Here is a 24,927-nt window from a genome sequence, read left to right on the forward strand (position 1 = left end):
CTCCAGACCTCGTGGAGCAAAGCAGTGCTTCAGGGCAGAGCTGACTTGCCACATGGGGTTACCAAAGGCCAGCAAGTAGCTGGCTAAGGGTTGGAGGTAGAAAAGGTAGGAAAAAACCTCTAAGATCACCCAGTCCAACCGCCAGCCCATCCCCACCATGCCCACTGACCACATCCCTCAGTGCCACATCCACGCGGTTCTGGAACACCTCCAGGGACGGTGACTGCACCACCTCCCTGGGCAGCCTGTGCCACCACAGCACCGCTCCTTCTAAGAAGGTTTTCCTAATATCCAACCTGAAATTCCCTGGCACAACTTGAGGCTCTTGTCCCATTGCTGTAACCTGGGAGCAGAGGCCAACCCCCACCTCACCGCAGCCTCCCTTCAGGTCATTGTAGAGAACAATAAGGTCTCCCCTGAATTCTCCCCCAGCCTGACCAACCCCATTTCCCTCAGCCGCTCCCCATCACACTTGTGCTCCAGACCCCTCACAGCTCCGCTGCCCTTCTCTGGACACGCTCCAGGGCCTCCATGTCTTTCTGGCAGTGAGGGGCCCAGAACTGAACACAGCACTGGAGGAGATCAGACAGGGCTGCACACAGGCATCTCCCCACACTGCCCTGGCACGGCTGCGGTGCCTGCGGAGCTCTGCCGGTCTGCCACGGAGCCGGCACACCACACGCTGTTCATGGCCATATGGCTCCAACCTGAGCCCATTGAGCGCAGGCGGATGGGATTGCTCTGCTGCCCTCCTGCATCCCCAGTGCAGGAACGTCGCTCTGTGTGAGGATGCTGGGGTGGCCCCTGGAGGATCTGTGGGGTCAACACCAGGGGGGCATATGGGGTCTGTGCCCCCCCATGATGCAGACAGGCTTAGTCCTAAATGCTGAGTCCCTAATGTAGCCCACGCTGTATGCATGTCTTTTCTGGGCTTTTTTTGTGTGTTTTTTCTTTCCTTTTTTTTTTTTTTTTTAAAAAAAAGCTCTCTCTTTGAACCAATTCCCTCCCGATCCCTCAAGAAACTGGTTGAGTTTGAACCCGACACCGTTGGGAAGCGGGGAGTTTGCACATCTCAACTTCAGAATGTTTGCAATTATCATTTTAATGGCAAACGCACATATGCTCCCGCAGCGTATATAGGGCACTGCGCGGCGCGGTTCCCCGCAGCCCATTCCCAGCCACGGCACCGAGCGCAGGCGGGGGAATAGTACCCATCTGCGTGCGTAGGGCTGGGAACGGGGCTGCCATCCCAATCATTTGCCCAAGTCCAAGAGGTGACATCGAGGACGCCGTGCCATGGCTCTGCGTATTGACGCCCCTCGGACGAGGAGCCCGATGGAGCCCCAACCACCGTGATTTCGGGCCGCAGTCCCCATGGGGATGCTCGCAGGGGCCGGCACCGCGGCTCCGCCCTTCCCCGGCGGTGCGGCTCTCCCCGCGGCCCCGCTCCCCTCGTCCCCCCGGGGGGTTCAGGCGCTGCGCGGAGCGGGAGGGGCGCGGGGCGGTCCCCACTCGACGGGGCGGGCCGGCTCGGTGCCGCCCGGCGGGGCGGGCGAGCGGGCTACGAAGCGCTGCTGCAGGAGCTTCTCCGGTTTCCCCGCCGAGCCGTGCCTCGCTGCCTCCCTCCTCCCTCCCTCCCTTCCCGGCGCCGAGGGGTTTTCGCTCCTTCGCTCTTATTTTTTCTTTTCTTCTCCCTTTCTTCCCTCCCTCTCTCGGTGCCGACAGCGCGGCGGGGATGGGGCGACCGAGGGTCACCGCTGTTCCGGACTGCTGCCCGCATCCCCGCCCCGGCCGGGGGCTCTGCCTCAGCCCTGAGCCCCGAACCCCGAACCCCTGAACCCCCGAACTCCCGAACCTCTGCATCCCGCACCTCAAAACCCCATCGGCTGCTTCTGGGGGAGCAGAGACGGAGGTGCACTTTTTTTTTCCCTCACTTTTTAATTTATTTCCCTTTTTTTCTCCCCTTTTGCATCCCCTCCTCAGGGCTCCCCCCCTCCCCGGCCATGGGGCTGCTCCGGGGGGGCCCTCTCCGGGCAGGCAAGCGGCTGTAACCCTCCCCACTGTGCACGGACGAAGAGGGGGGAGTCCTCCAGTGGAGCAGTGCTCGGTTCTTTGGGGGAGGCCATGGCCCCCCGGAGCCGCGGGCGGATGGAGCGGAGCTACGTGGTAGGCATCTGCTGCCTGGTGCTGCTAGAGCGGAGCTGGGGTGCCGAGCCCGGCACCGGGGACGGCGGTAACAGCAGCCGGGCACCGGCGGTGGAGGACACAGCCCCCGCACCTACTGAGCCCACCCCAGGAGGGGACCGTTGCCGCGGGTATTACGACGTGATGGGGCAGTGGGACCCTCCGTTCAACTGCAACGCCGGCATCTACCAGTACTGCTGTGGGACCTGTGGGTATCGCTTCTGCTGCCAGTTCAAGGCCAGGCGCCTGGACCAGAGCGGCTGCTCCAACTACGACACCCCCAACTGGGTGAACACGGGGCAGCCGCCCGCCCGCGTGGATGAGAGCCCTGAGGGCCCCACCCGTGACAAGACCAACATGATCGTCTACATCATCTGCGGCGTGGTGGCCATCATGGTGCTGGTGGGCATCTTCACCAAGCTGGGCCTGGAGAAGGCGCAGGGCCCCCAAACCGATATGACTGTCTCCAGGTAAATGGGTCCCTCCCACCTCCCCTGGTCCCATGCACAGGGTGAGCCCCAGTGTCACCCCACCCCCAAGGGGAAGAGAGAGTCCCCAGACCCTGGCATGCAGAGGGGTGGTGGTGGCAGCTATGTGACACTCATCTTCCCCATCCCTCATTCCCTCTGTCCTCACCTTCCCCATCTCTCCACCCCTCTGTCCCTCATCTCCTCTGTCTCTCATCCCCTTTATCAATCATCCCCTCCCCGTCCTTCATCCGTTCCCATCCTCATCCTCCCTGTCTCTCGTCCCTTCCATCCCTCATCCCCTCTGTCTCTCATCCCTTCTGCTTCTGTCCCTCATTCCCTCTATCCCTTATCCCCTCTATCCTTCATCCCCTCCTTTCCTTGTCCCCTGCATCTGACATCCCCTCCATCCCTCATCCCCTCCATCCCTTGTCCCCTTCATCCCTGGCTCAAGACTGTCTCTCTATCCCCAGCAGCTGATGATGTGTGCAGAGCGCTTGTTGTTGGAAGTACCTTTTTGCCTGTGTGTGTGCCTTGTACCTTGGTGGGATGTCACTGCCAGGGAGGGGACCCAAGCTGCACACCACTGGGACACCACAGGGATGTGGGGCAGCCTCCCCTGGCTGCCAGCCCCTCGCTTCTGTGAGCATCTGCTCTAGACAAACGATTCTTGTCCTGTGTCTTCCCCAGATCATGGTTTTGGGCAGCTGTTGGGGAGAGATGGGGGCAGGGAGAAGGATAGGGACAGGGAGGGTTGGTGGCTGCAGTCCCCTTGCTCCTTCCTTGCCTTACATTCCTCCACTCAGGTTGGTGTTTCTTTTCCTCTTTTTCCTTTCTTTTTTTCCCCCTTTCTCTCTTCTCCCCCGATGATCACATTCAATGAGTTTAACACTTCTCAGCAGCTGACGGCAGCCACTGCCCCCCCGGGTCCAGCCCTACCCCTGCGGCTCTGACTCAGAGCTGCCCTCTTTGTCCCCCCCCCCCCCCCGGCACACGTGCACACACATAAACATCTTCCTGGGCTTTTATGCTGTTTTATTCTGTAAATTTATCATGGCAAGGAAATCATTTCACTGTAACGATGCTCTGGTTGCATTCACCACCTCAGAGACCTGCATGGGGACCTACCTGGGGGCATCAAGCCCTGGCTCTATTCCCATCCCTTCTCACTCCATCAGGTGCTGTGGAATTTTCTTTCATCTCCCCCAGCTCTGTGCCCCCCCTCCCAGTGATGTGCCTTGGTTCCTGTCAGCATGCTTCAGCACGGGGAACATGCGGCTCATTGCCCAGCAGATCCTTTTTTCCCCGAGGCTACTGATTTTTTTGGACACCGCCATATGGAGTGGGAGCAGGCGAGCTTCCCTTGGGTGCCTCTTAGGGACAAATCCAGGAGCCTGCCACTGTCCTGGCACGCACTGGGGTCTTGTGCATCTGTGGCTGAAGGTCCCAGCCAGGTGCCACCATCTCCTCTGTCCCAGTATGAGATATCTCATTTGGGCACCAGCTCTCCATCTGCCTCTCCCCGCGCATGGGCACTGCGACCTCGCGTCCCGCCTGATGCCGCAGGTTGCAGCTTCTCATTTGCTCCTCAGGAGCTGCAGCGTGGCCTCGGGCCAGCTCCCTGTTGCATGACCTCGCTGGTTCCCGTTCCCATCCACCCATCCTTCCACCCGTCCATCCATCCTTCCGCTCATACACCCATCCATCCGTTTTGCCACTGTTTCTCTACTCCTGGTGCTGTTCACATTCTTTGTGGTCCACCCTGAACACAGCTACATCAGGTTCAGGCACCTAAAGCACTGCATCCCCCCATGTCCCCATGCCTCTGCAGGTCCGTATGGCGGCTCCACCAGGCTCGCTCCTTCCTACTCAACTAGCACTTGGCACCGTCCCTGTGCTCGCTCGGCGTGCCCAAGGCTCTGTGAGTCAGGAACACCTGCCCATGTTTTTCTTGAGGCTGCCGATGTTGGGGTCCTTTCAGGGCAGGGGGATCTGCTTGTGTCTACCGTATGGGGACATCCTCATACAGACCTACAGAAGGCCCACGGAAAGGGGCCTGGGGGCTCTGCAGAAAAGCCAAAGAACAGGCTGGGTCTCTCTGTGCTTTCTAGGGTCCCAACCCTGCCAGTATTCCTGGTATGACCCCAGCCCCCATCTCCAGGGATACCCAAACAAGCCCCCATGGTGCAGTCCCCTGATCTCACCTCTATTTTTTGTGGCTCAGGGACACCAGTGGCATTCCAGCTCAAGGGATGGAGATGTTGCCATGTTCTCACCTTCCTCCCTGCTCCAGAACTTTCCTCCCTGCTCACTCCTGGAGCTCACACTGGGATGGTTTTGGAGCTGCCGGTTGTGTCCATTGGTCAGGTCTTCCAGGTTACCCAGGGGCCACCCTGCACCATGGCCAGCACTCATGGCCATGGTGTTGGATGGAGACCTCACTGGACTCACCGGTACTTTTCTGCAGATAGGAAGATGAGCTGATGTGCCCCACATTCCCCACCTTGAGCTGCAGTTGAAGGCTATCTCAGACCTTTGGGTGAGCTAAGTCAGTGTGACTTGAGCTTCCCCAAGCCCCCAGAATAGGGTCAGTGTGCCCCAAAATGACAATAAGGAAAGGAGTCCTCCAGGGCCACCTCTTGTGCTTGAGGCTTGTGGATGGTGATGGAGCTGCTCTTACTGTTATTGTCCGGACAGTTGGGGCCAGGGACAGGTTTGTGGAAATGAACACTGATGGATTTATCTGGAGAGGAAAAGTCTCAGCTAAAGCACTGCTTGAGCTTGGTAAATAGACCCAAGGGAAAAAAGCGGGGGAAAAAAATAATAAGAAAAAAAGAAATAGGTCAAATCGCATCGGACCTCCCAGTGAAACAAGCCTGGGTGAGTGCTGGGCCCTGGGGACATGCAGGGGAGGCAGCAGCTGACAGCGCGGCAGCTCCCGCAGTGACAGCCACAGCCCCGCGAGCTGCTGGCCCTGGAAGCTGCCTGGCATCAGCCCCAGGCTGCTGGGCCACGCTGGTACAGCCCCACGGGCTGGGAGTGCTGGTGGGGAGAGGGCTGGGCTGCAGGAGGCTGATGGATCTTTAGGAGGAGATGGTTTATGGGGTAGAGACACCTCTGTGCAAAGTCCAGCGCTGATGGAGGCTCAGGTGATGGGCTGAGGTGGGCAGGGAGCTCCGGGTCTGTCTGCTCCCAGCAGTGTGCCCAGGTGGCTGTTGGAGATCTGCAGGAGACAGCTCTCCAAGTGCTGAGAGTGGAAGGACCACCTCCCTCCACCCGATGGCATCTCTCAGCCTAATGCAGCCCATCAACATTCACTGTGACGAAGGCAGGAGCCCAGCGTCCCACCCCAGGACCAGGCCTAAAGGCCACACTGCTGTGTGTGCCCTGCTGTGGGATAGCCACTGTGTCACGGCAGTGCTGCAGCATCCCCAGGCATGAATAGTAAATGGCAGGGTGCTGTGTCTTACGTAATGGTGTTTAATGTTTAATGCTATCGCTTACCGGGAGGACGCAGTGAATGGCAACACCAGAGGCCACTGGCGCAGCCTCCTTGCTACAGAGGGGTGCCCCTCTTCCCTCATCGCTTCCCTGGGGCCTTCTCTGCTCCCAAATGGCTCCAGTGAGGGGGCTGCCCCTTCTCCCCAGAGCTTGTGGTGTGGGGAAATAGGGACACCTGGGATGGGATGGGAAGGGGGATGTAGGCACTGCCTGATGGCCCTGTGTTCCTGTGCCCCTCCCCAGGACGCTCACAGATCTGCTGAAGCAGCCGGGCCACGGCCCCTCCGAGCACATTGATGGCCTGATGGGTAGCATGCAGGTGCAACTGAGTGAAGGGCTGCCCCGAGGGCCCCCAAGGAACAGCACAGGTAAGGCACAGGTTCCCCAGTCCCTTCTTAGAGCCTCTCCAAGGTGCCAGTGTGCTGCTGGGCATGCTGCTGCCCATGGGGGACAAAGGCAGAGCCAGGTAAGAGGGTTCTGCACTGCCCTGAGCCCTCACCTCTGCCCCCAGACAAGTTGCCCCTGAACAACGCGGTGGACAACACCAGTGTCACCCCGCTGGGGCGGCCTCACGGCCACAGCAAGCATCCACCTCTGGGCAGCAGCCTGAGCCCACCAGCCCCCAGCTACACTGCCTACACTGCGCTCACGGCTGGAGGTGAGCGGGGAGTGGGAGGGCACAGGGGCATGGCGGGGAGGGGGCAGTAAACGGAATCCTCCCATGGACCCCCAGCACTGCCCAGACAATTAGTGTCCAGGTTCTCCCCTGTGGACCCACTGCCAGCCAATCAGTGCCCATAATTCCCCTCATCGACCCACTGCCCAGTCAATTGGTGCCCAAGATCCACCCTCCGTAGACCAACTGTCTGGCCAAACAGTGCCCAGCATCCCCCATGGACCCACTGCCCAGCCAATCAGTGTCCAGAACCCCTCTCCATGCATGCACTGTGTTCCCCAGCCAATCACCATGCAGACTCCTGCCCAGACCTGCAGCATCACCCAACCTGACAGCAGGACCCCCTATGGACATTCTGCACTGCTCAGCCAATCGATGCCCAGAATCCCTCTCTACACTTCTCACCAATCGGCAGATAGGATCCACGCCCTTCCCAGCCAATCAGCACCCAGAAGGCCCCCTATGCCCCCCAGCCCCCCAACTCCATCTCCCAGCCAATCTCCCCCTGCCAGAGGACGGGGTGCCCCATGGGGGTGACACCTGTGTCCCTGTCCCTGCAGAGAGCATTCCTGAGGACCTCTACATGCGTTTTGGGGGGCCAGAAGTGGCCCCCACCAGCACTCTGCCCTTCCCAACCACTGAGGGGCCCGAGGGCTGCCCCCCACCAGGGGTCACCAAGGCCAAGGGCCTCCCCAAAGCACCAGGGGGCTCTGCCTTCCCAGGGGGCTGGGAGGGAGGCCTCCCCCGGGCCCTACGCCGGCCTGGGCCCACGGCACCGCTGTATGGCCAGTCCCACCGGCACCTGGCCACCAATAGCAAGACTGAGGTCACCGTCTGACACCAGGACCAGCGAGGTGCCATCACCATGGGACAGGCAACGAGTTGTGGCTGTTCTCAGCTCACTCCATGGATGGGCAATGGACTTAAGCAGCAGCCTGGCTGCACAGCGTGTGCCCCCTTCCCCACCACCCAGCTTCCTCCTTGTTAATAAACACATGGAAGTGTATGGCCTCGTGTAGCTGCACAATGAGGACGGAGAAGAGGAGGAGGGCACATGGGACACGGCGGTGACACCACCTTTATTGGGTGAGGGAAGCAGGCTGTCGACAACAGCTCCCTTCCACCTAAACCAACAAAAAAGTTACAGTATATACACACACATATAAAAACCTGTAGGGATAGATGGGCACAGAGGGTGGGAAGAGTAGAAAAAGGGAGCAAAGAGCCCCCAGAGGAGGAAAAGCACTGGGCAGCCTCAGCCCCTCATATAAGGGATGAGAGGAAGGCTGAGGGCCCCAAGATCTTCCTTCCCATTTACTGAAGTACAAAACTGATCCCTGGGGCAATAGGAAATAACTGGGAGGTTGCAACAGGTCAGAGCTGCTGTATTTTAGTAAAGGAAGCAGATAGGATGTGGAGGACAATGTGACTCCTGACAGGAGCACAGGTAAGCCAGGAGCCCTGTGCTTTGTGGGGGATAGGGGTGCCCCTGTGAAGGGGGAGGGAGGGCATCACGGGGTGTTATGGAGGTGATAGCACTTCTCCCATGTTAGGACCCCAAAGCCACATCCTGTGCGAAAGGACAAGGGCTATGAACTGCTTGCCAGGCCCCAGGGGTGCAGGGACTGGGGGGCAGGCTTAGTTCTGGGATCGGGAACCGAATCAAATAAACCATTCCTAACAGCTGCACCTGCACCAACATGAAGGCACCAGAGCCAGCAGCCTCTACCCCCACCACCCGTGGGGACTGGCCACAACCCCACCTCGCTGAAATGAGGAGGAAGATGAAGAAGAGGGGGGCTGCTGTGTCAGTCCCTACATTTGGTAAAGCCACAAACACTCCTATTAAAAAACAGCGGTATAAAAATGGTACAGAAAACCAACACTGGCCCCAGGTGATGATCCCAGTAGGGTCAGTCCAAAGGGCATCAGCACCAGGTCCCTATGGGCAACTCCAGCACAGCCACTGGGTGTCCCTACTATAGTGCCCCCCAAAACTGCAGGGGCAATAAAGCCACACCTGGGGCAAGATAAAAACAAAACACCCTCCCACCCCCACCCCAGCATGATCCCACTGGCATGGCCCTAACCTACAGCACTGAGGGTTTCTTTATTATTTCTTTCCCCTCCCTCTCCTTTTTCCTTGCATTTTTCCCCCCACCTCCCCCCCCCCGCCCATCCTTCCTTTTTCAACACGAAGGAAGTCCAGGCTGGGGGCTGGCAAGGTGTTAGGAGGCAGCGATGGCTGTGCCCCCACTCAGCTTGACGATCATCTGTTGGCAGTCGTTGCATGATCGCTTGTCCCCCACCTTCTCCAGCGTGCGTGCAGCCTCAGCCAGCAGGACGGCACGCTGGCTGGGAGAGGACAGGAAGGAGAGTGGGAGGTGGCGGCAGGCCAACAGGATGGCGGTGGCTCGCTCCCTCTGCCCTGGCAGTGTGTCCAGCTCCCCTGCAACCAGAAGAGAAAAGAGCTATGGGAGCTGCTCACCCCAGGGAACTCCTTTTGCAGTGTATCAGCTATGGGTGTGATCACAGAATCATTAACATTGCAAAAGGGTGATAATATCATATAGGCCAGCCATCCAGTTACCACCAATGCTGCCCACTAAACCATGTCCTCAGCGCCACATCTACCCTTTCCTTGATCACCTCCAGGGATGGTGACTCCACTAACTCCCTGGGCAGCCTATGCCACTGCAGCACTATTCTTTGGAAGAAAATACTGTTCCCAATATCCAACCTGAACCTCACTTGGCATCACTTGAAGCCATTCCCTCTTGTCTTATTGCTGTTACCTGAGAGTAGAGGCTGACCCCCATCTCACCACAACCTCCTATATCAATAAAGATACTAAACAGGATGGGCCCCAGTACCAACCCCTAGTCCTGGCTCTACACAGCACCCAATAGCCATGGCCAAATGCAGCTCCCCATGCTGACCTTGCTTGCTGCTCTGGGTTGTGCGGCGTCTGAGGCTGTGCTCCAGCAGCTGGTGGGTGCGGGTAGGGCTGGCCCCCGCCATCAGGCGCACGGTGGCCTCGTGAAGGAAAACCTGGAGGGACAGCGGGGTGGGTGGTGAGGGGTGGGCTGGAGGCAGCCCTCAGCTGTGTCAGCAGCACAGTGCTGACACCCTGACAACAAGCAGAGCCCACATCCACCTGCCTGCAGTTTGCAGGTCAGGGCAAGGGGGAGGAAAGAGAGAAAAAGTTTATAAAAAAAAAAGCAAAAAAAAAAAAGCACAAATTGCTTTTGACGTGTAACAGAACAACCTGGAAAGGGAGAAGGCTGAACCGCCTGAAAGAGGGCAGAAAATAGAAGAGCAGATGCAGGTGGTGCTCCGCTCTTCCCTTCCCCACTCCTCTGCCAGGAGCAAGGGACAAAGCTCACCTTGCGGTATGCAGGTCTGAAGCCATGGGCCAGCTTGCGTAGGCTGCCGAGGTCACGCTGGAAGCCGGTGAGCTCAGGGGGTGAGGCATGGTAGGTCTCACCCAGCGCCTGGCTGCTGCTCGCCTGCTTCTGCCACAGGCTGGTGCGGAGGGACAGCAGCAGGTCACAGGCCAACAGCTGGATCACCTGCGGGAGCCACAGAGCAGACACGGCTCAGCACCAGGCGAGGAGCGTGGCAGCGCTGCACAGCTCGCCAAATCCCTTTTCCCCATCTGCTGCTGCCCCCTAGCAATGCTTGCTGTTCCAGCTGCCCTTCGGAGAGTACCTGCTCTGTCGAACGGAAAGCGCCTCTGTACTGCACTGCAGGAACATTGCACAGTTACTGCCAGCACATGCAATGCAACTACAATGCACTACAGCTGCCACCCAGGAGCGACAGGGACGTGAGCTGTCCCCGTACGCTGTGCAGGGAAGCTCCAGCTTGAGGTGATCCTGGAGAGAAGAGAAACAAGCAACACACGTCCTCAGGAATAGCACAGCAGAGTCCCACTTTTGCAGGAGAGGGTTCTGATGCTGCCTGAAATGGAGTGGCCCTGACATAATGAGGTCCCTTCTCACCAGTGGCAGCAGCTGCCCCTGGTTGGACAGAGATGGAGGTTTTTCTGCAGGCCAAAGCGGTCAAAAAATGAAACGCAGCAGAGAAGAGGTGGCAGGTACTGGAAGGAAAATGACACAGCACCTGCAGCACTGCTTCTCCATACAGCAGGGACAGAAAAATACATCACTGCCCTTTAGAAAGAAAGGGTGAAAGCATCCCATATATTCCTATCAGACCTGGGATGAATGGAGAAAACAGACACAACCAGGCCACAGACGGAGCACACACTGCCTGCGGTGCACAGCCCTTACGTTGCTGAGGGGAGTGCTGGAGGCTCCACTGCTCATGTTGAGGCTGTTCCACAGGTGGTTGCTGGCCCTCTCACAGTGACCCAGCGAGCTCTGCTGCCCATCCGCCTTCGACGACAGTGAGGCCTGCATGGCTTTGCACAGGTGGAAGGTGGCTTTCACCAGGGCGTTCCTGGAAGAGAAAGAGCCCTGCCTTCAAGTACTATGTTGGTGTCACCCACTCCACTCTATAATGAGGAATCTCCTCCTTATATCTCACCTAACTCCACCCTCCTTCAGTTTGAAGCCATTATCCCGTGTCCTATCACTACATATCCCTATAAAAAAATCTCCCTCTGTCTTTCTTAGAAGCCTGCCCTCAGCACACAGGGAGCCCACAGCTGCGCAGCACAGGCTGCAGCCTAGAGAAGGAAGGGGGGGGGGAGTTTAGGAGCAGTACTACGCACTCAGACATCTCCAGGGACTTCGGCAGGCGCTCCACTTCGCTGTAACGTGACCTCACAGCTGTGTCATCCCCTCTAAGCCAACCGATGGCCATAGCGACTGCTGCTGACCACCACCTGCACACCACATCTGGGCCTACAAGAACAGAGTCACAGGTTAGAAACACAGAACCATTAAGGAGCTCCTCCCCTCACTGCACATCAGGGACTGCTGCTCCACAGACAAGCCTCCCTCCACCACCAAGGACTGCGTTTTGGTCAGGCCTGGAGCTTCAAAGCTGGGGAGACACGTGGCAGCAGCACTTCCTGCAGGTAGAGGAGCTTTTGCTCAGCCAGACTTACCCAGGGCTGATTTCAGCATAGAACTGCTGGCAAAGGGCGGTGCTCCGCTTCCCATTGAGTCCAGGAAAGAGTTGAGCAATTTCAGGTACTCCATCGCACTGGAGAACTCGCTGAAACAAGAAGCGAGGCAGAGCTTCACTATGCCATCAAGCAGGAAGCACCAAGACCTGGAGGCATTTCTGATCAGTCGTGACATGTCTTTTAACAAGGCTGACCCACTAAGGCTGCAGGTGGAGGCAAAAACTTCAGGCTCTACCGGTATCACAACACTGCCAGACCTGAAGAGACCTCCTGAGAGTGGGAGTGTATGGACCAGTTTGAGGAGTACCACCACATCTGCCTGCGTGCATGTTCCAGGACCTGCACTGCAGCTACAATGAATCTCTGACAGAGTCTTTGCTCCCTAGTTAAGGGTCAGGGGAGCTGTGCCCAAGTCCTTCACAAAAGCTGGCACCACTCTCCAGGGTGGGACCAGTCTGCAGACACCACGAAGCAGATTTAACTCATGTAATACCCGTCTCAAGTGAAAGATGATTCACGTTAGCACTTAAGTCAGCACCCTGCATTCTACAGACACTGAACAGAAGCCGCCAGCATCCCCTTCAGTGCCTTGAATCTGCTGATGGACATGACATATGTTATGAGTTGATTACAGGCTCCTTTTCAATCACTGCCTCCAGAAGAAGCAGAAGAATGTTTTTGCAAGTGACTATTTGCATATATGCAAATATATATGAATGCAAGTGACAATGTGGCAATGATCTAATTTCCTCGGACATGCTACCAAGGAGGATCTCGAGCTACTACCCCTAGAGGGAGAAAAAACAGCTCCCTGCACTAGGAAAGCTGGTCCTTCCAGCTAGGAGATACCACTAAGGAACCTTCCCACCTCAGGCATTTACCTGCACTATTTTGGACACACGGTGCAATACGTGGATTTTCACTGACAGTGCCTGCAATGCTTTGCTTGGTAACAAGAATGCATAACACAGGGAGGCAGCTGGGTCACTCTGCAACATGCCAAGGCCTTCTGACCCTGCACACGCTTTGGCCAACTGAAGCAATTGTGGCACACTAATTTTAGTGTTCCTGAACATTGCATTGTCAGCAAAGAACGTGCCAACCTGTTTAAGAAACGATGGGTACTACACCAGCTGGCACCAGAAATGCCCACTACATCTGACAACAGCCAGAACTGCACCTGAGACTTCAGAGGTCATCATATGAAAAGGCAAAGCTCATGCTGCCAACATGCTGTGGTGGTCAGCCCTGTGTGGCTGTTCCAAGTCCTAGTTAAAGACTAACCCATGCATTTGCTCAGAGCACTCAGTGACTATCAGCTCAGCTTCAGAATCTACAGCTACCCCCAGCACTGGAACTTACCACGGTTCATCCTCCTCTTGTCCCACCACCTCTTTTCTAGTCTGAGGCTTCACAAGGGAATCCACTGCTTTCTCCAGCAGGTTCTCACAAAATGCCTGATGAACCTGTGCTATGGGATCCGCTACAGAGAAAAGAACAAATCCAATTTATACATTTTCTTATCTACAGTGTTAGCCCCCTCCTGATACAGACAAGAAAATCTGAATTTTAAGAGTGAGAGGAAAAGCAGCAGAGGGAAACTTGTGAGGAATTACTGCTAAATCTTCTGAAGACAAAGTTTTCAGAGCCTTTTCAATCACCGTTCTTACTAATAATCAGCTGTATACAGCTGCAGTCCAAGGCTTAAAAACCCTGAGACACTTCAACCAACCAGTAGAACATAAAGGATGCTGCTCTGAGGAGTCTATGCTCCATTAGCCCCCCAGCTCACCCCACATGAGAACAGACGAAATATGCAGGGCAGAGCCAGCTCCTGCCTGGAGGCACCATCCAACCACCCAATGAGACCACATGCAGGGTGAAGATGCAGGAGGACGCTCTCCAAGACATCAGTTTTGGTGCAAGAAAGCAGGGAGGTGGAGGCTCTCAGGGCAAAGTGCAGGCAGCCCCACACTCAGAGCACAAGCAGCGCTCACCAGGGTTCCTCTGGGTGCAGTACAGGCTCTCCTTGGCAGCAGATTTCACTGTCCAGCTTCGCTCCACAAAGAACTTCTGTCCCAGAGGGTGGCACAGCCAACGCAGCGAGTCAGGGATGGCACTGCGCTCCGAGCTGCACAGGCTCTGCGCCTGGCTTAGGAAGTAGCTCTGGGGAAAGGAGAAGCACCCAGGGGAAGTCAGACCACCACACACCATAACTACAGACCCCAGAACTGCCAAGCTTGCAGCCTTTCCCAGAGCTCTGCATGGAGCCGCAGTGGCAGAGAACACTGTGACTCACCGCCAGGAAGCCCAGCTTGCCCCCACAGCGGGTCTTTAAGCCAACCGCGGCCGTCAGGTGGATTTCAGCCATTGTGCTGGGCGGGATCTTTTCTTCAGCACACTCTGCCAGATTGACAGCACACAGGGCCATGTGCAAACCAGAGTAAGCAGAGCTGGAAGGGAGTTTACCTGCACCAACAGGAGAGAAGGGTTAACCTGAGACAAGGCAGCACCTGCTACTCTGTAATAACATGACTTGCTGGGGAACTGTCCTAGGCAGGCACCCTGAGCTAAGATGGCGTAACTACAATTCACACAGTAAAATTAGGCAGAAGGAAGTTGAGCTTGGATTTCTGATATACTTGTAGCCTATTAAAATTGCAAATTAGTTTGCCAAGGAGGCAGCAAAAACAACCGTTCACAAGGAACATTCAAGCACTTCCTCAGTACACGTGCACATGCCGAGGTTCTCAAAGCACATCAACACCAACTGGCCATCTGTGCTTCACATGGCTTCAGAAATTTGATTTTTCTCCAACAATTAACCCTGGCCTCTGCTTCCACATTGCATTCCCAAGCAACAGAAAAGAAACAAGAAACAGCAGTGAAAAATGACTGGATTCTATCAAAGGCTGATTGGAACAGCCTCTAAGCCACCTCTGCAGACTCATGAACATGTAAGGGGACAATGCAGGAGAATGGTTGGGTTGGAAGGGACCTCAGAGCCCACCCCATGCTGTGGGCAGGGCTGCCACCCACCAGCTCAGGCTGCCCAGTGCCCCATCCAACTTGGCCTCAAACCTTCAGGGATGGGACACCCACAGCTCTCCTTGGGCAGCTGTGCCAGCACCTTATCTCTCTCTGAGTAAATTATTTCTCTCTAACATCTAACATAAATCACCCCTCTTTTAGTTTAAAACCATTCCCCCTTATCCTATTACAACTTATGTAAAAAGTCAGTCTCCTGCTTATGAACTCCTCTCAAGTACAGGAAGGCTGCAATGAGGTCTCCTCACAGCTGAACAAGCCCAGCTCCCTCAGCTGGTCTTTGTAGGAGAGGTGCCTGAGCCCTATGAGCATCTGCATGGCCTCATCTGGATATGCTCCAGCAGCTCTGTATCTTCCCCAGGCTGAGGCCCCAGGCCTCAGTGAGGCCTCACAAAGGCAGAGCAGAGGGGGACAATCCCCTCCCTCACCCCACAGACCACCCCTCTTTTGATGCAGCCCGGGATACTGGTGAACTTCTGGGCTGCAAGCACACACTGCTGGCTCACACTGAGCTTTTCATTCACCAGAGCCCCCCAAAACCTTCTCTGCAGGGCTGCTCTCAATGAATTCTTCTCCCAGTCTGCACTCGTGTCTGGAGCTGCCTTACCTGTGATGTGGAGCTGATGGAGCTTGTGGTAGGCCAGAGCTGCATCCCGAGCGCTGGTCTTGGCCTCATCCTCAGATCCTGCAGTGGCTTCTCTGGCCCTCCACTGGTGCGAGGTCCTCTTCAGCAGCCACCGCACCAGCGCCAGCTTCTGCAGGCTGTAGCGGATGACGTTCCAGGAGAGGCTGCAGGCCAGGTCCAGGCGGGAGGCTGGCAGTGCTCGGCCCAAGACCGACAGGCAGGTCTGCAGGTTTGATGCCGCTGCAGCAAAATCCCCCTGCAAACATTGTGGCAAAAGGTTACACAACAAAACGCAAAGCCAGAGAGACAGTTGGGGAGCTCCTCACCACTGGGAGCAAGACAAAGCAATACGTGACCTATGGTAAGAGCTTCAGCTGAGGAGAGTCAGTAATTTAGGGCACTCAGTCCGAATCTGGCCCAGCACATCTCATTTGACACAGCCTGGTCCTGCAATGGCTGCAACAGCTGGGGGACACACTGGCACCACCTGAAAGCAGCTCCCTACACCTTCTCAGACAAAGCAGAAGCTTTAGGGTGCCCAGGTCAGAAATGAATGCTGCCTCAATAATGGAAAAGAGCTGGAGGACAAGGGGATGCAGTGAACACCCATTCCGGTTAGACTTGTTTAGCTTGGAGAAGAGAAAGCTCCAGGGAGACCTCACTGCAGCCTTCTGGTGCTTGAGATTATAAACACGAGGGAGAGCTACGCAGCCTAAGAGTGACAGAGTAGGTGGGAGTGGCCTTAGACCAAAAGAGGGGACGTTCAGGTTAGGCGCTAGGGAGAAATTATTTACTCAGAGGGTGATGAGGCACTAGCACAGGCTGTCCAGAGAGCTATGGGTGCCCCATCCCTGGAGGCTCAAGGGCACGTTGGATGGGACCCTGGGTACCCTGAGCTGGTAGGCAGCAGCTGTGCCCGTGGCAAGGGGTAGGACTTGAGGGTCACCCCACAAGGGGTGGGCTATGAGGTGCCTTTCAACCCAATTATTCTGTGGCTCTAAGATTCTACCAGGCAGTCACCAGGATGACTGTAGTGAAACCTGTAACAGCAAGCAGCTGGTCGCTTCCGCTGAGCTACCTTCAGGACAAGCTCATGTTACAAAAAGACACCCTTGAGCACTGTTTGCCAGCAGCAGAGGCCAGGACTGGGACACAAAACAAGCCCCCACTTCCAAGGACTGCTGCAAGATGCAACAGCGAGGAACAAGGACAGAGCTAGGAGGCTGTGCCTCACTAATTCAGGCTGAGGGAGGACAGCAATCTGCTCAAGACAAACCAGAACCACCAACTTCTCAGCAAATCAGACTGGATACAATCCAGAAACACCACACTCTTGCCAAGGCACCATCTCATTAGGCCACTTTTCCTCCACCTCCTCCTCCAAGACGCATGTGATGCACAGCAAGGAGGCAGCCCTACCCGTGCCAGATCCAGGTCTGCCTGCTTGCGGTGCCTCCAGAACGCGACCGACGACCTTGAGTGCAGCCGGGTCACTGGCTCTCCATGCACCAGGAGCTTCACAAACACGCTGAGGACGATCACACCATTCACGAGCCACAGGATCAGCGTGGGCATCATCCAACCAAACCATCCACCTGTGTCTGCAACAGACACCCCAAAGGGAAAGGGAGAAGTTGATCCTGACACTAAGAACGCTGCAATAGGATGAGCCCAGACCGACAAGGATGTGCGGCTCTGACACTTGTAGTATCAAGTTTTGCAAGGGCTGCATTTTACTGGGAAATAGCTCTTGCTTCAACTGCTCTTCCTCAAGGCCAAGCCACAACATTCCCAACCTGACTGAAATAGTTGTTTTCACAAGGCTGATTTACAAAACCTGAGTCAGTGCTTCTAAAATAATCTTAATGCAAGATGTTCTAGGAAAGCTATCGGATACACCCATTGGTATTCAATACCTCAGGGTCATTTTCCAGTCTTAATCAGGTGTACAAAGCAACAGTGAGGAAGTACGTTGACCAGCTGGCTAAGTGACACCACACCTACAGAATCCCCTGAGCTCATCTTCAGCTGAGCTGTCCTCTAAACTACTGTCAGTACAGAATAAGTACATTAAGTGAGATAGTTTAAACCTATAGCAGCAATGTTTCTGAAGCAATTCTTCATCTGCAGCTTAATAAGCTACAAAAATCAGTTAAGCTGCCATAAAACAAACTAAAGGTGAAGATTATAGAATCCTTTAAGTTGGGAGGGACTTCTGAAGGCCATCTAGTTCAATTCTCCTGCAATGATGCCTCAAAGAGGTCTCAACTCACAGCACCCCAGCTCTTTACCTGATTCAATGGTCAGCATGTTCCTGCCAGAGCCGTGACGTGTGAGGCTGTCAGACTCTGGGCTGCCCCGGGCATCCAGAAGGGATGTCAAAGGGTTGAAGGAGAGGCACAGGAATGTCAGGGCACACAGGAGGATTCGGGAGCGGTCCACCATGCCAAGAGCCACAGGAGGAGAGTCAGGTTCATCCTTAACCTTCAAAGGATTTGGAGTGGAGAGAAGAAAAACACAAAGGCTGCTTAACATTCCTTAAAGCAAAAAATGCTTGTACAGGAGAAGAGAAGGAAAGAGACAGAGCAAGTTATAAAATTTAAGATCAAGATCAGTAAGAACTCCAGTGGAGCTTTCCCTCACTTAGTAAGGTCAGGCTGAAGTACTCGAGTGCCTTCACCTTCATCCTGCTCCCAGTCACGTTCAGTTACCACTGACTGGAACCCTGCTTTATTCCAGGACTAACTTCTTCCCTGAGGGCCTCCAAGAGAGCTCGTTTCTTCCAAACCCACCAGCTAAAGGCAACTAGCAGATTGCTGCAACTGCAGCTGCTTACAGTCTCGCTACCCACAGCTGAGATTGTCATCCTTTTCCAAGCTCTCCTGCTTTATTCATAGGACATATCTATCCCTTGAAAGCTGTGGAATCTTTGAGTTGTGAACATGCACCACGAGAATCATAAAATCGTTTGAGTTGGAAGGGACCCTTAAAGGCCATCTGGTCCAACTCCCCTGCAATGAACAGGGACACCTACAGCTCAATCAGGGTGCTCAGAGCCCCTCCAGCTTGACCTTGAGTGTCTCCAGGGACAGGGCATCCACCACCTCTCTGGGCAATAAGACGATAGAGAATCTACTGGTGTTGAAGTTTAAGCACAGTTCCAGCAGCTAAGGCATGGCTCAGATAATACAGCTCAGGAAGTAGTCTTAATCATTAAAAATAAGTAAACAAAGCACTCCCATGCACCTTCCTCATCCTTACAACATATGACTGATCCCTATAGCTTTGCTTGCCAGATGTCTGCTAGCCCCACTCTCGAGAATTACCAGAACATAAACCCGAAACCTGACAAGTCAAGTCAGAAATACCTTTGCATCATCAAGGAGTGGGCTTCCTGGCTCTGAATCAATGGAATAGGGGGAGAAGCCAGCCTGTGATCCCGAATCAGAGGCAGGAGGAGACATCAGAAGAACATTCTGGTTGAAGTCATCTATCTTCAGGTCTGCATCATTGTCAACCAGACTGCTCAGGTCAATGCCCTTCAACAGTTCTGCAAGAATCAGTACACATCATGTACACATCTCTCAATCCTACACCCATCCTGCTCAGAACACAGGCCACCACTGATGCAGCGTGCACCTGTCTACCTCTGCCAATGACAAAGACCTTCATCCATGCAGACTACCTCCTTCCTGCACAGACTCCACAACTTACTGTTTTTCTGGTTAGCTAGCTTCAGAACCATGTTCTCCTGTCTCAGCTTATGGTTGGCCTGCTGCAGGTATTTGATGTAATCAATGGCTTTTCTCAGCACTCCAGACTTGTGCATCTGCAAGGAATTAAAATGCAAAGAAAGCGGTTTGTACTACATGCTTCCAGGGTTGCTTTTGCTCAAAGGGGTACCATAACTCTATGTATCACAGGGGGGGATACAGACAGAAGGGTATAGAGGGGCCACCGGGCAGCAGCAAAAGGAAATGAATAGTAGGACATGATCTGGGCCAAGGTATCCCACTTTGGAAGGTACGTAAGGACTGGTCAACAGGGCTTGAGTCCTTGTATCTGAGATCTCTCAGTGCTTTTATACAAATCATACAATGAAAAGAGTTTAACGTCCCAATTACAAGAGTTTATGTCTTGGCTTCAGTCAGAAATAGTCTTTGCAAAGTATCATAGTTTTGAAATTAAGTGAATGGCTCTTTTCTAGGAGGATGGAGCTGCTGTCAGTTATCCAGGGTTCACCATTCAATTGATATAAGTGGTTCTCTTCCCATTCTCAGTCCCTCCTCCACCCCCACGAAAATACACGCTCCCAGCAAAGGCTGCCAGCATGACATAAAGCAAACTGCACAGGTCAAACATGGTCCAAGGTGGTTTCAATACATCTCAGTATCTACTGGAATCGAACTGGAAAGCTCTGTGCAAGAAGACAGTGTTTTAAATTTCATCTGACCACAACACGCACGTGCATACTTCTAACAGCAGTCTGTACCCATCTGCTCCATTGAATACAGCAATGAGCACCTGAGGACACAATGAGCACCTGACACCACGCTTGCTCTCATTGCACATCTTTTACCTTGGCATCTGTCCCCATGATGAGGTCCTTCAGCTCAATGATCTTGTCATTTATAGAGGACCGGTAACGCTTCTCAATGATGTTGTGAGTTGTTCTCCTTTCTCCTTCCTTAGGTGGGTCTGGTTGCTTGACACCTCCGGGAACTTGTTTGATAGGCACCTTTTCTTGTCCCATCATCACTGGCATTGTGGTCAGAATGGTTCCATTGCTCCCAACAAGGGTCTACAGAGACCACACACAGCAAGTGTCACCAGCAGTCAGCCAATATAGACAAGATTATGGTGCCCAGAGCAAACAGAGTAAACAAAAGCAGAATCAAGAGAAGCCCACAGAGCTCAAAAAGGAAGAGTTATCCCATGTCTTCCCATGTTCCTTAGCTGGCACAAGCATGGGAACAGCAGCATAAGAAAAAACATCCACACTGCTTCCCATAGTAAAAAGATCTCTTTTCTCCACGAGTATCATCACCCCAACACCCTTTCACTAATACCACGCTCTGATCATCCACAATTTAAAGAGAGACATGGACCAAAGCTCCTTCCTGCCTTTAGAGTCCTTCTACCCCACATCTCCAAATGCACAAAGAAAGTCACTGGACCAACAACAGGTAATGCAGCTTGTGAACCTGTAATATTAGAGATGTTCTGACTGCGTAAAGACAAACTCTGGCTTGGATTTGAATTAGATTGCACAGGGGAAGAAACAGATCCCTAACTACTTTAAGCTATAAAATATCTTCATATGAGGTATTAAGGCAGACTGATGCACACTGATGTGAAGAGCTTGGGCTTCTATTACTCTCTGCGATGGCCTGAAAGGAGGTTGTAGCATGGTGGGTTGGCATATTCTCCCAGGAAACAGTAATAAGATGGGACGGACTGGAGCTGGTGGAGTCACCAGCCCTGAAGGGATTCCAGAACCGTGTGGATGTGGCACTGAGGACATGGTCAGTGGGCATGGTGGGGATGGGCTGTCAGATGGACAAGGTGATTCTAGAGGTCTCTTCAACCTTAATGATTCTATGGTTTAAATTTAAATAAACCATCTCCCCCTGGCCAAAGCAGCACGTGCTATAGGAGAAAAGATGGTGAATCCCACCAGGACGGTTGCACAGAGGGGCTTCTAGGACAGTCAGACCAAAGGAAACCATTTAGATCACTCCAACCAGTAAGGTAAGATTGGGAAAGGTACAACTGGTCTCTGAAGCACACTCAGAATCAGAGAAGTTGTTATGGAAAAGCAGTTATTTATACCAGAAATCAAACCGATGTAGGCGAGATTAATTTAGCCCCAAGCAAATTAAGAATCAACTTTTATTCTGAAATAGTTATTGAACTGGGATAGGAATGAACACAGGTTCGCTTAAAGCTTTTGGCAAAAAAGTGAGTTAAAGTATTCTGTCTTTCCTCAGTTAATTTCCAGCATATTTCAATGCATTCAGAGTGCTTTGTGGGTTGTGTATTTGCCAGGCACAATCACATGAGCCTCACCTCCATGACAAAGTGAGACCTAACAGCAAGTAAACTGAAAACTTTGGTCTGGCTGCTACCTAGGGCACAGGAACCCCATTGTGCTATGCAGACAGAAGTTAAGTCCAGGCTTGCAAGCTTATCTCCAGCAGCAAGTATGAGAACAGAAGGACCTTTGCAGAATGCAGAAGGCTGTGATAAAAGCCTCTTTAGCGCACAAGCATCTCCAAGCTGATAAGTCATGGCCCAGAAGCACTGCTGCCATCTTGAATGATGATCCCAACCCCTTGCAGCACATGCCCTCTGAGGAGCAGTTTAATTAGTTTTTACATCTAATGTTTTGCCATTGGATTCTATGGAGGGAGAAAGGAAAATCCAAAGCCACCCCGAGTCAGTTGGCTTTAAGCATCTCTCACAGAGGTTAAAAACCACATGGAATTCTTTGGTCATACTCCTCTCCTACTAATGCCAGGAAAAGGTAAACAGGAACGTGCCCTTGCTCTGTGTTTACCGGCCAGAGGAGGCTGCCAAAAACACACAGTCTGTGCTCTCAGCCTCAGCAGAAGTGGCACATTACTCACGTTGGACACATTCAGAACAGCATTTGGAACCCCTCCCATCCACACCACTGGAGAACTCCGAACACCAAACCTCCTTGTATTAGGAAATAACGTGACCGAGGGGAGGAAGAAGAGTATTAACAGTGTTACCTGCAGAGCTGTGGTCTGGATAGGAGTGGTGAGCGCAGTGAGCGCTGGGTTCTGCACCGCAGCCATAACAGGATTGCCGTCTGCCTTCAGCGTGGTCAGCACGAGGGAGTCCGTCTTGATGATCTGAGGCTGGACCAGAACCTGCATGGGGAACAGCCAGAGGTGAGGGGATAAGTGGGCACACACTGCTCTGTTCCTCTCAGTGGTCAGAGGCAGTGACAACCCATGGTGCTGACATCAGAGACCAGTAGTAACCCAGTACTCAAAACCACCAAGGAGCTGATGAAAGGGTTCCTCTGCCCTCGCCTGTAACAAGTTCCCTGTGTTAGCTGGGGGAACCCTGAGGGTACAACACATGGGTGAGGTACAGGACGGGAGGGAATGGCCTCAAGTTGTGCCAGGGGAGGTTCAAGTTGGATGTTAGGAAAAATTTCTTCTCCAAAGGAGCAGTGCTGCAGTGGCACAGGCTGCACAGGGGGGTGGAGGAGTCACCAGCCCCAGAGGTGCTCCAGAACCATGTGGATGTGGCACTGAGGACACGGTCAGTGGGCATGGTGGGGGTGGGCTGGCGATTGGATCCTAGTGATCTTTTCCACCCTTGAGCTATGTGGATGGACCAGGCTCTTTCACATCCACTTACCGGCACCTGCTGGACCTGCGGTGCTGCCACCGTCTGGACTGTGGCAGGTGCCAGTGCCTGGATGGTGCCGCCGGCAGCCTGCGTCAGTACACGTGGGGCCGGCACCGCCTGCACCTGCTGCTGGATGGTGACTGGCTGCACCTGGGGGGACGTCACCAGGCTCTGCACCTGAGGCTGGAGAACTGCAAAGAGGGAGAGACGTCAGGGATGGCACCACGCTGAGGCCTTCTACGCTTTCTGCCATGGATACGACCGACCCCAACGCTACCTTGGAAGCTCGTGGCCGCGTTCTGGTATAGGACGGGCTGCTGGATGATCCTGGTCTGGGGCGCAGAGCTGAACGTGGGGGTGATCATCACCGTCTGCTGCTGGAGCTGGGGCTGGAGCCGAGGCTGGAGCAGCGGGGCAGAGCGCTGCGGGGTCGGGGGCACCTTCACTGGGACGCTCTGCAGCTGTGGGGAGGCAGCGGGCGGAGGGAAGGGCTGCGGGGCCTGGCCATAAGGCCGCGTGGCATCCAGGGCCCCACTGCCTGTGCCACCACCACCGCCACCACTCTGGAAGGTGCCACACAGAGGGTCCGAAAACAGGTCTGGGAAGTCCCCTGCCTGGTTGCTGACGAACTGCAACATCTCTGCAAGGAGGAAAAGGAACGTTTGGGGCGGGTTGGTTCCATGGACACGGGGTCAGGACTCAGAGGCCAGCAGTGAGCACAGGAGGAAGCGGCAGCTTCAGAAGCCCCAGAGGTAGCCAGTAATTCAGTGTCAAAACACTCCCAGAGCTCGAGATCCAACATTTTCAGCTGGTTGCCATTTGTCCAATCCCCATCCCAGCTTCACGCTCGGAGGAGGAGGATGAGCAGCCCCATGACTTCAGTAGGAGCCGTCCTCCCACCCGGGGCTGCCACACACAACGCCCATCCTCTGCCCACGGAGCCCCACAGGGACACGCGGGTGGTGACTCACCCCGACTTGGGGTAATTTCAGGTATACAGGGAAACAGGGGAAACAGGCTAAAGGAAACGGCGCTGTGCAGAACTGGAGCTGAGAAATGCACGGGTACGTCTAAGGAGATCCCACGGCCAAAGCTTCCCTCCAGCCACCTCCACTGACCACCTGAGCTCCCCCTGAGCCCATCCCAACACCAGGCGCACAGGACCCCACGCGGCACAGATACCCCAGGGGCTGTACATGGGTACGGAAGCAGCAGTGTGGTTTATGGCAGCACACCGGCAGTAGGGCTGTCCCTACACCGCCCCACGCCGCACCCACGCCGCACGACACGGCACTTTCCCACTCGATACACTGCCATTTTGCGAGCAGGTGGCCCCACGCAGGTAAGGGACGGACACAACGCGTTGGATGCGCTCCAGCGCACTCCGTGCTTGGACACAGGGCCCCCCCGGGGCACTCGTTAGGATCGGCGCTAATTACCGCTTCGTCCCCCGCTGCCCTCTGACGTCACGCTGCTCGCCGTGACGTCACGCGTATGACTCAAACCCGCCGACCCACGCCGCGGGGGCTCCCCCGCACCCCCACGCAGCCCACCCGCGGCACAGCGCCGAGCCCCGCGCCCCCGCCCGGCCCCGCGCTCACCGTCAATGTCGCCCAGCGTCAGCTCGTCGCCCAGCTCGGTCAGGGTCTCCATGCCCTCGGCGCCCAGCTCGCCGCTCTCCATGTCGCTCAGCCCCGCTCCGCTCCCCGCCCGCTCTAAGCGGAGGAAGCAGCCCGGCGCCGCCGGCCCCGCGCCATCTTGCGCCGCCCCGGCCCCGCCCCCACCTGCCCGGCCCCGCCCCCACCGCGCTCCGTCACTGGGACCAGGCCGGCGGTAGCCAATAGGAGCGCGCAGCGCCGCGTGGCGTGATGGCGCGTCGGCGATCAGCAGCTGCGATTTGCATGCGAGACCACGCCCCCTGCCTTCCGCGCTGCATATT

The 24,927-nt window shown here is 55.0% G+C and overlaps 2 protein-coding genes across 3 annotated transcripts; one reads left to right on the top strand and one right to left on the bottom strand.

Annotated features, from left to right (window-relative positions):
- Positions 1 to 1,496: 1,496 nt before the first annotated feature.
- On the top strand, positions 1,497 to 7,834 carry SHISA8 (shisa family member 8). Of its 2 annotated transcripts, none has more exons than XM_015861108.3 (4): positions 1,497 to 2,654; positions 6,396 to 6,520; positions 6,664 to 6,810; positions 7,389 to 7,834. In XM_015861108.3, exons 1-4 carry the CDS (start codon positions 2,125 to 2,127, stop codon positions 7,664 to 7,666), a joined length of 1,080 nt encoding a protein of 359 aa, XP_015716594.2. In that variant the 5' UTR covers positions 1,497 to 2,124; the 3' UTR covers positions 7,667 to 7,834. The 2 variants fall into 2 exon arrangements, with proteins under 2 accessions (XP_015716594.2, XP_085372933.1); XM_085516807.1 differs by having other exon boundaries at positions 1,518 to 2,654; positions 7,111 to 7,834.
- Positions 7,835 to 7,874: 40 nt separating this feature from the next.
- SREBF2 (sterol regulatory element binding transcription factor 2) lies at positions 7,875 to 24,764 on the bottom strand. Its single transcript, XM_015861082.3, has 19 exons — positions 24,590 to 24,764; positions 23,266 to 23,628; positions 22,998 to 23,179; positions 22,358 to 22,498; positions 20,179 to 20,400; positions 19,314 to 19,428; positions 18,968 to 19,149; positions 17,891 to 18,083; positions 17,019 to 17,200; positions 15,582 to 15,855; positions 14,226 to 14,395; positions 13,924 to 14,092; positions 13,289 to 13,409; positions 11,906 to 12,015; positions 11,567 to 11,699; positions 11,124 to 11,292; positions 10,215 to 10,400; positions 9,768 to 9,879; positions 7,875 to 9,277 (listed from the first exon to the last, which is right to left on the bottom strand). The coding sequence occupies exons 1-19, from the start codon at positions 24,669 to 24,671 to the stop codon at positions 9,057 to 9,059; spliced, it is 3,327 nt and encodes a 1,108-aa protein (XP_015716568.2). The 5' UTR covers positions 24,672 to 24,764; the 3' UTR covers positions 7,875 to 9,056.
- Positions 24,765 to 24,927: the final 163 nt, after the last annotated feature.

The sequence above is a fragment of the Coturnix japonica genome, chromosome 1 (genome assembly GCF_054131305.1).
Source record: "Coturnix japonica strain WE chromosome 1, WE-NBRP24, whole genome shotgun sequence".
Classification (NCBI taxonomy): Eukaryota; Metazoa; Chordata; class Aves; order Galliformes; family Phasianidae; genus Coturnix; species Coturnix japonica.

What these genes read in the sequence shown, in the direction of transcription:
- SHISA8 (XM_015861108.3), top strand. Translation starts at nt 2,125, where the DNA reads ATGGCCCCCCGGAGCCGCGGGCGGATGGAGCGGAGCTACGTGGTAGGC. An exon ending in ACCGATATGACTGTCTCCAG is followed by an intron (nt 2,655 to 6,395) that starts GTAAATGGGTCC and finishes GCCCCTCCCCAG; the next exon opens with GACGCTCACAGATCTGCTGA. An exon ending in GCCCCCAAGGAACAGCACAG is followed by an intron (nt 6,521 to 6,663) that starts GTAAGGCACAGG and finishes CTCTGCCCCCAG; the next exon opens with ACAAGTTGCCCCTGAACAAC.
- SREBF2 (XM_015861082.3), bottom strand. Translation starts at nt 24,671, where the DNA reads ATGGAGAGCGGCGAGCTGGGCGCCGAGGGCATGGAGACCCTGACCGAG. An exon ending in GCTAGCTAACCAGAAAAACA is followed by an intron (nt 19,150 to 19,313) that starts GTAAGTTGTGGA and finishes TGATTCTTGCAG; the next exon opens with AACTGTTGAAGGGCATTGAC. An exon ending in AACCCAGAGCAGCAAGCAAG is followed by an intron (nt 9,278 to 9,767) that starts GTCAGCATGGGG and finishes TTCTGGTTGCAG; the next exon opens with GGGAGCTGGACACACTGCCA.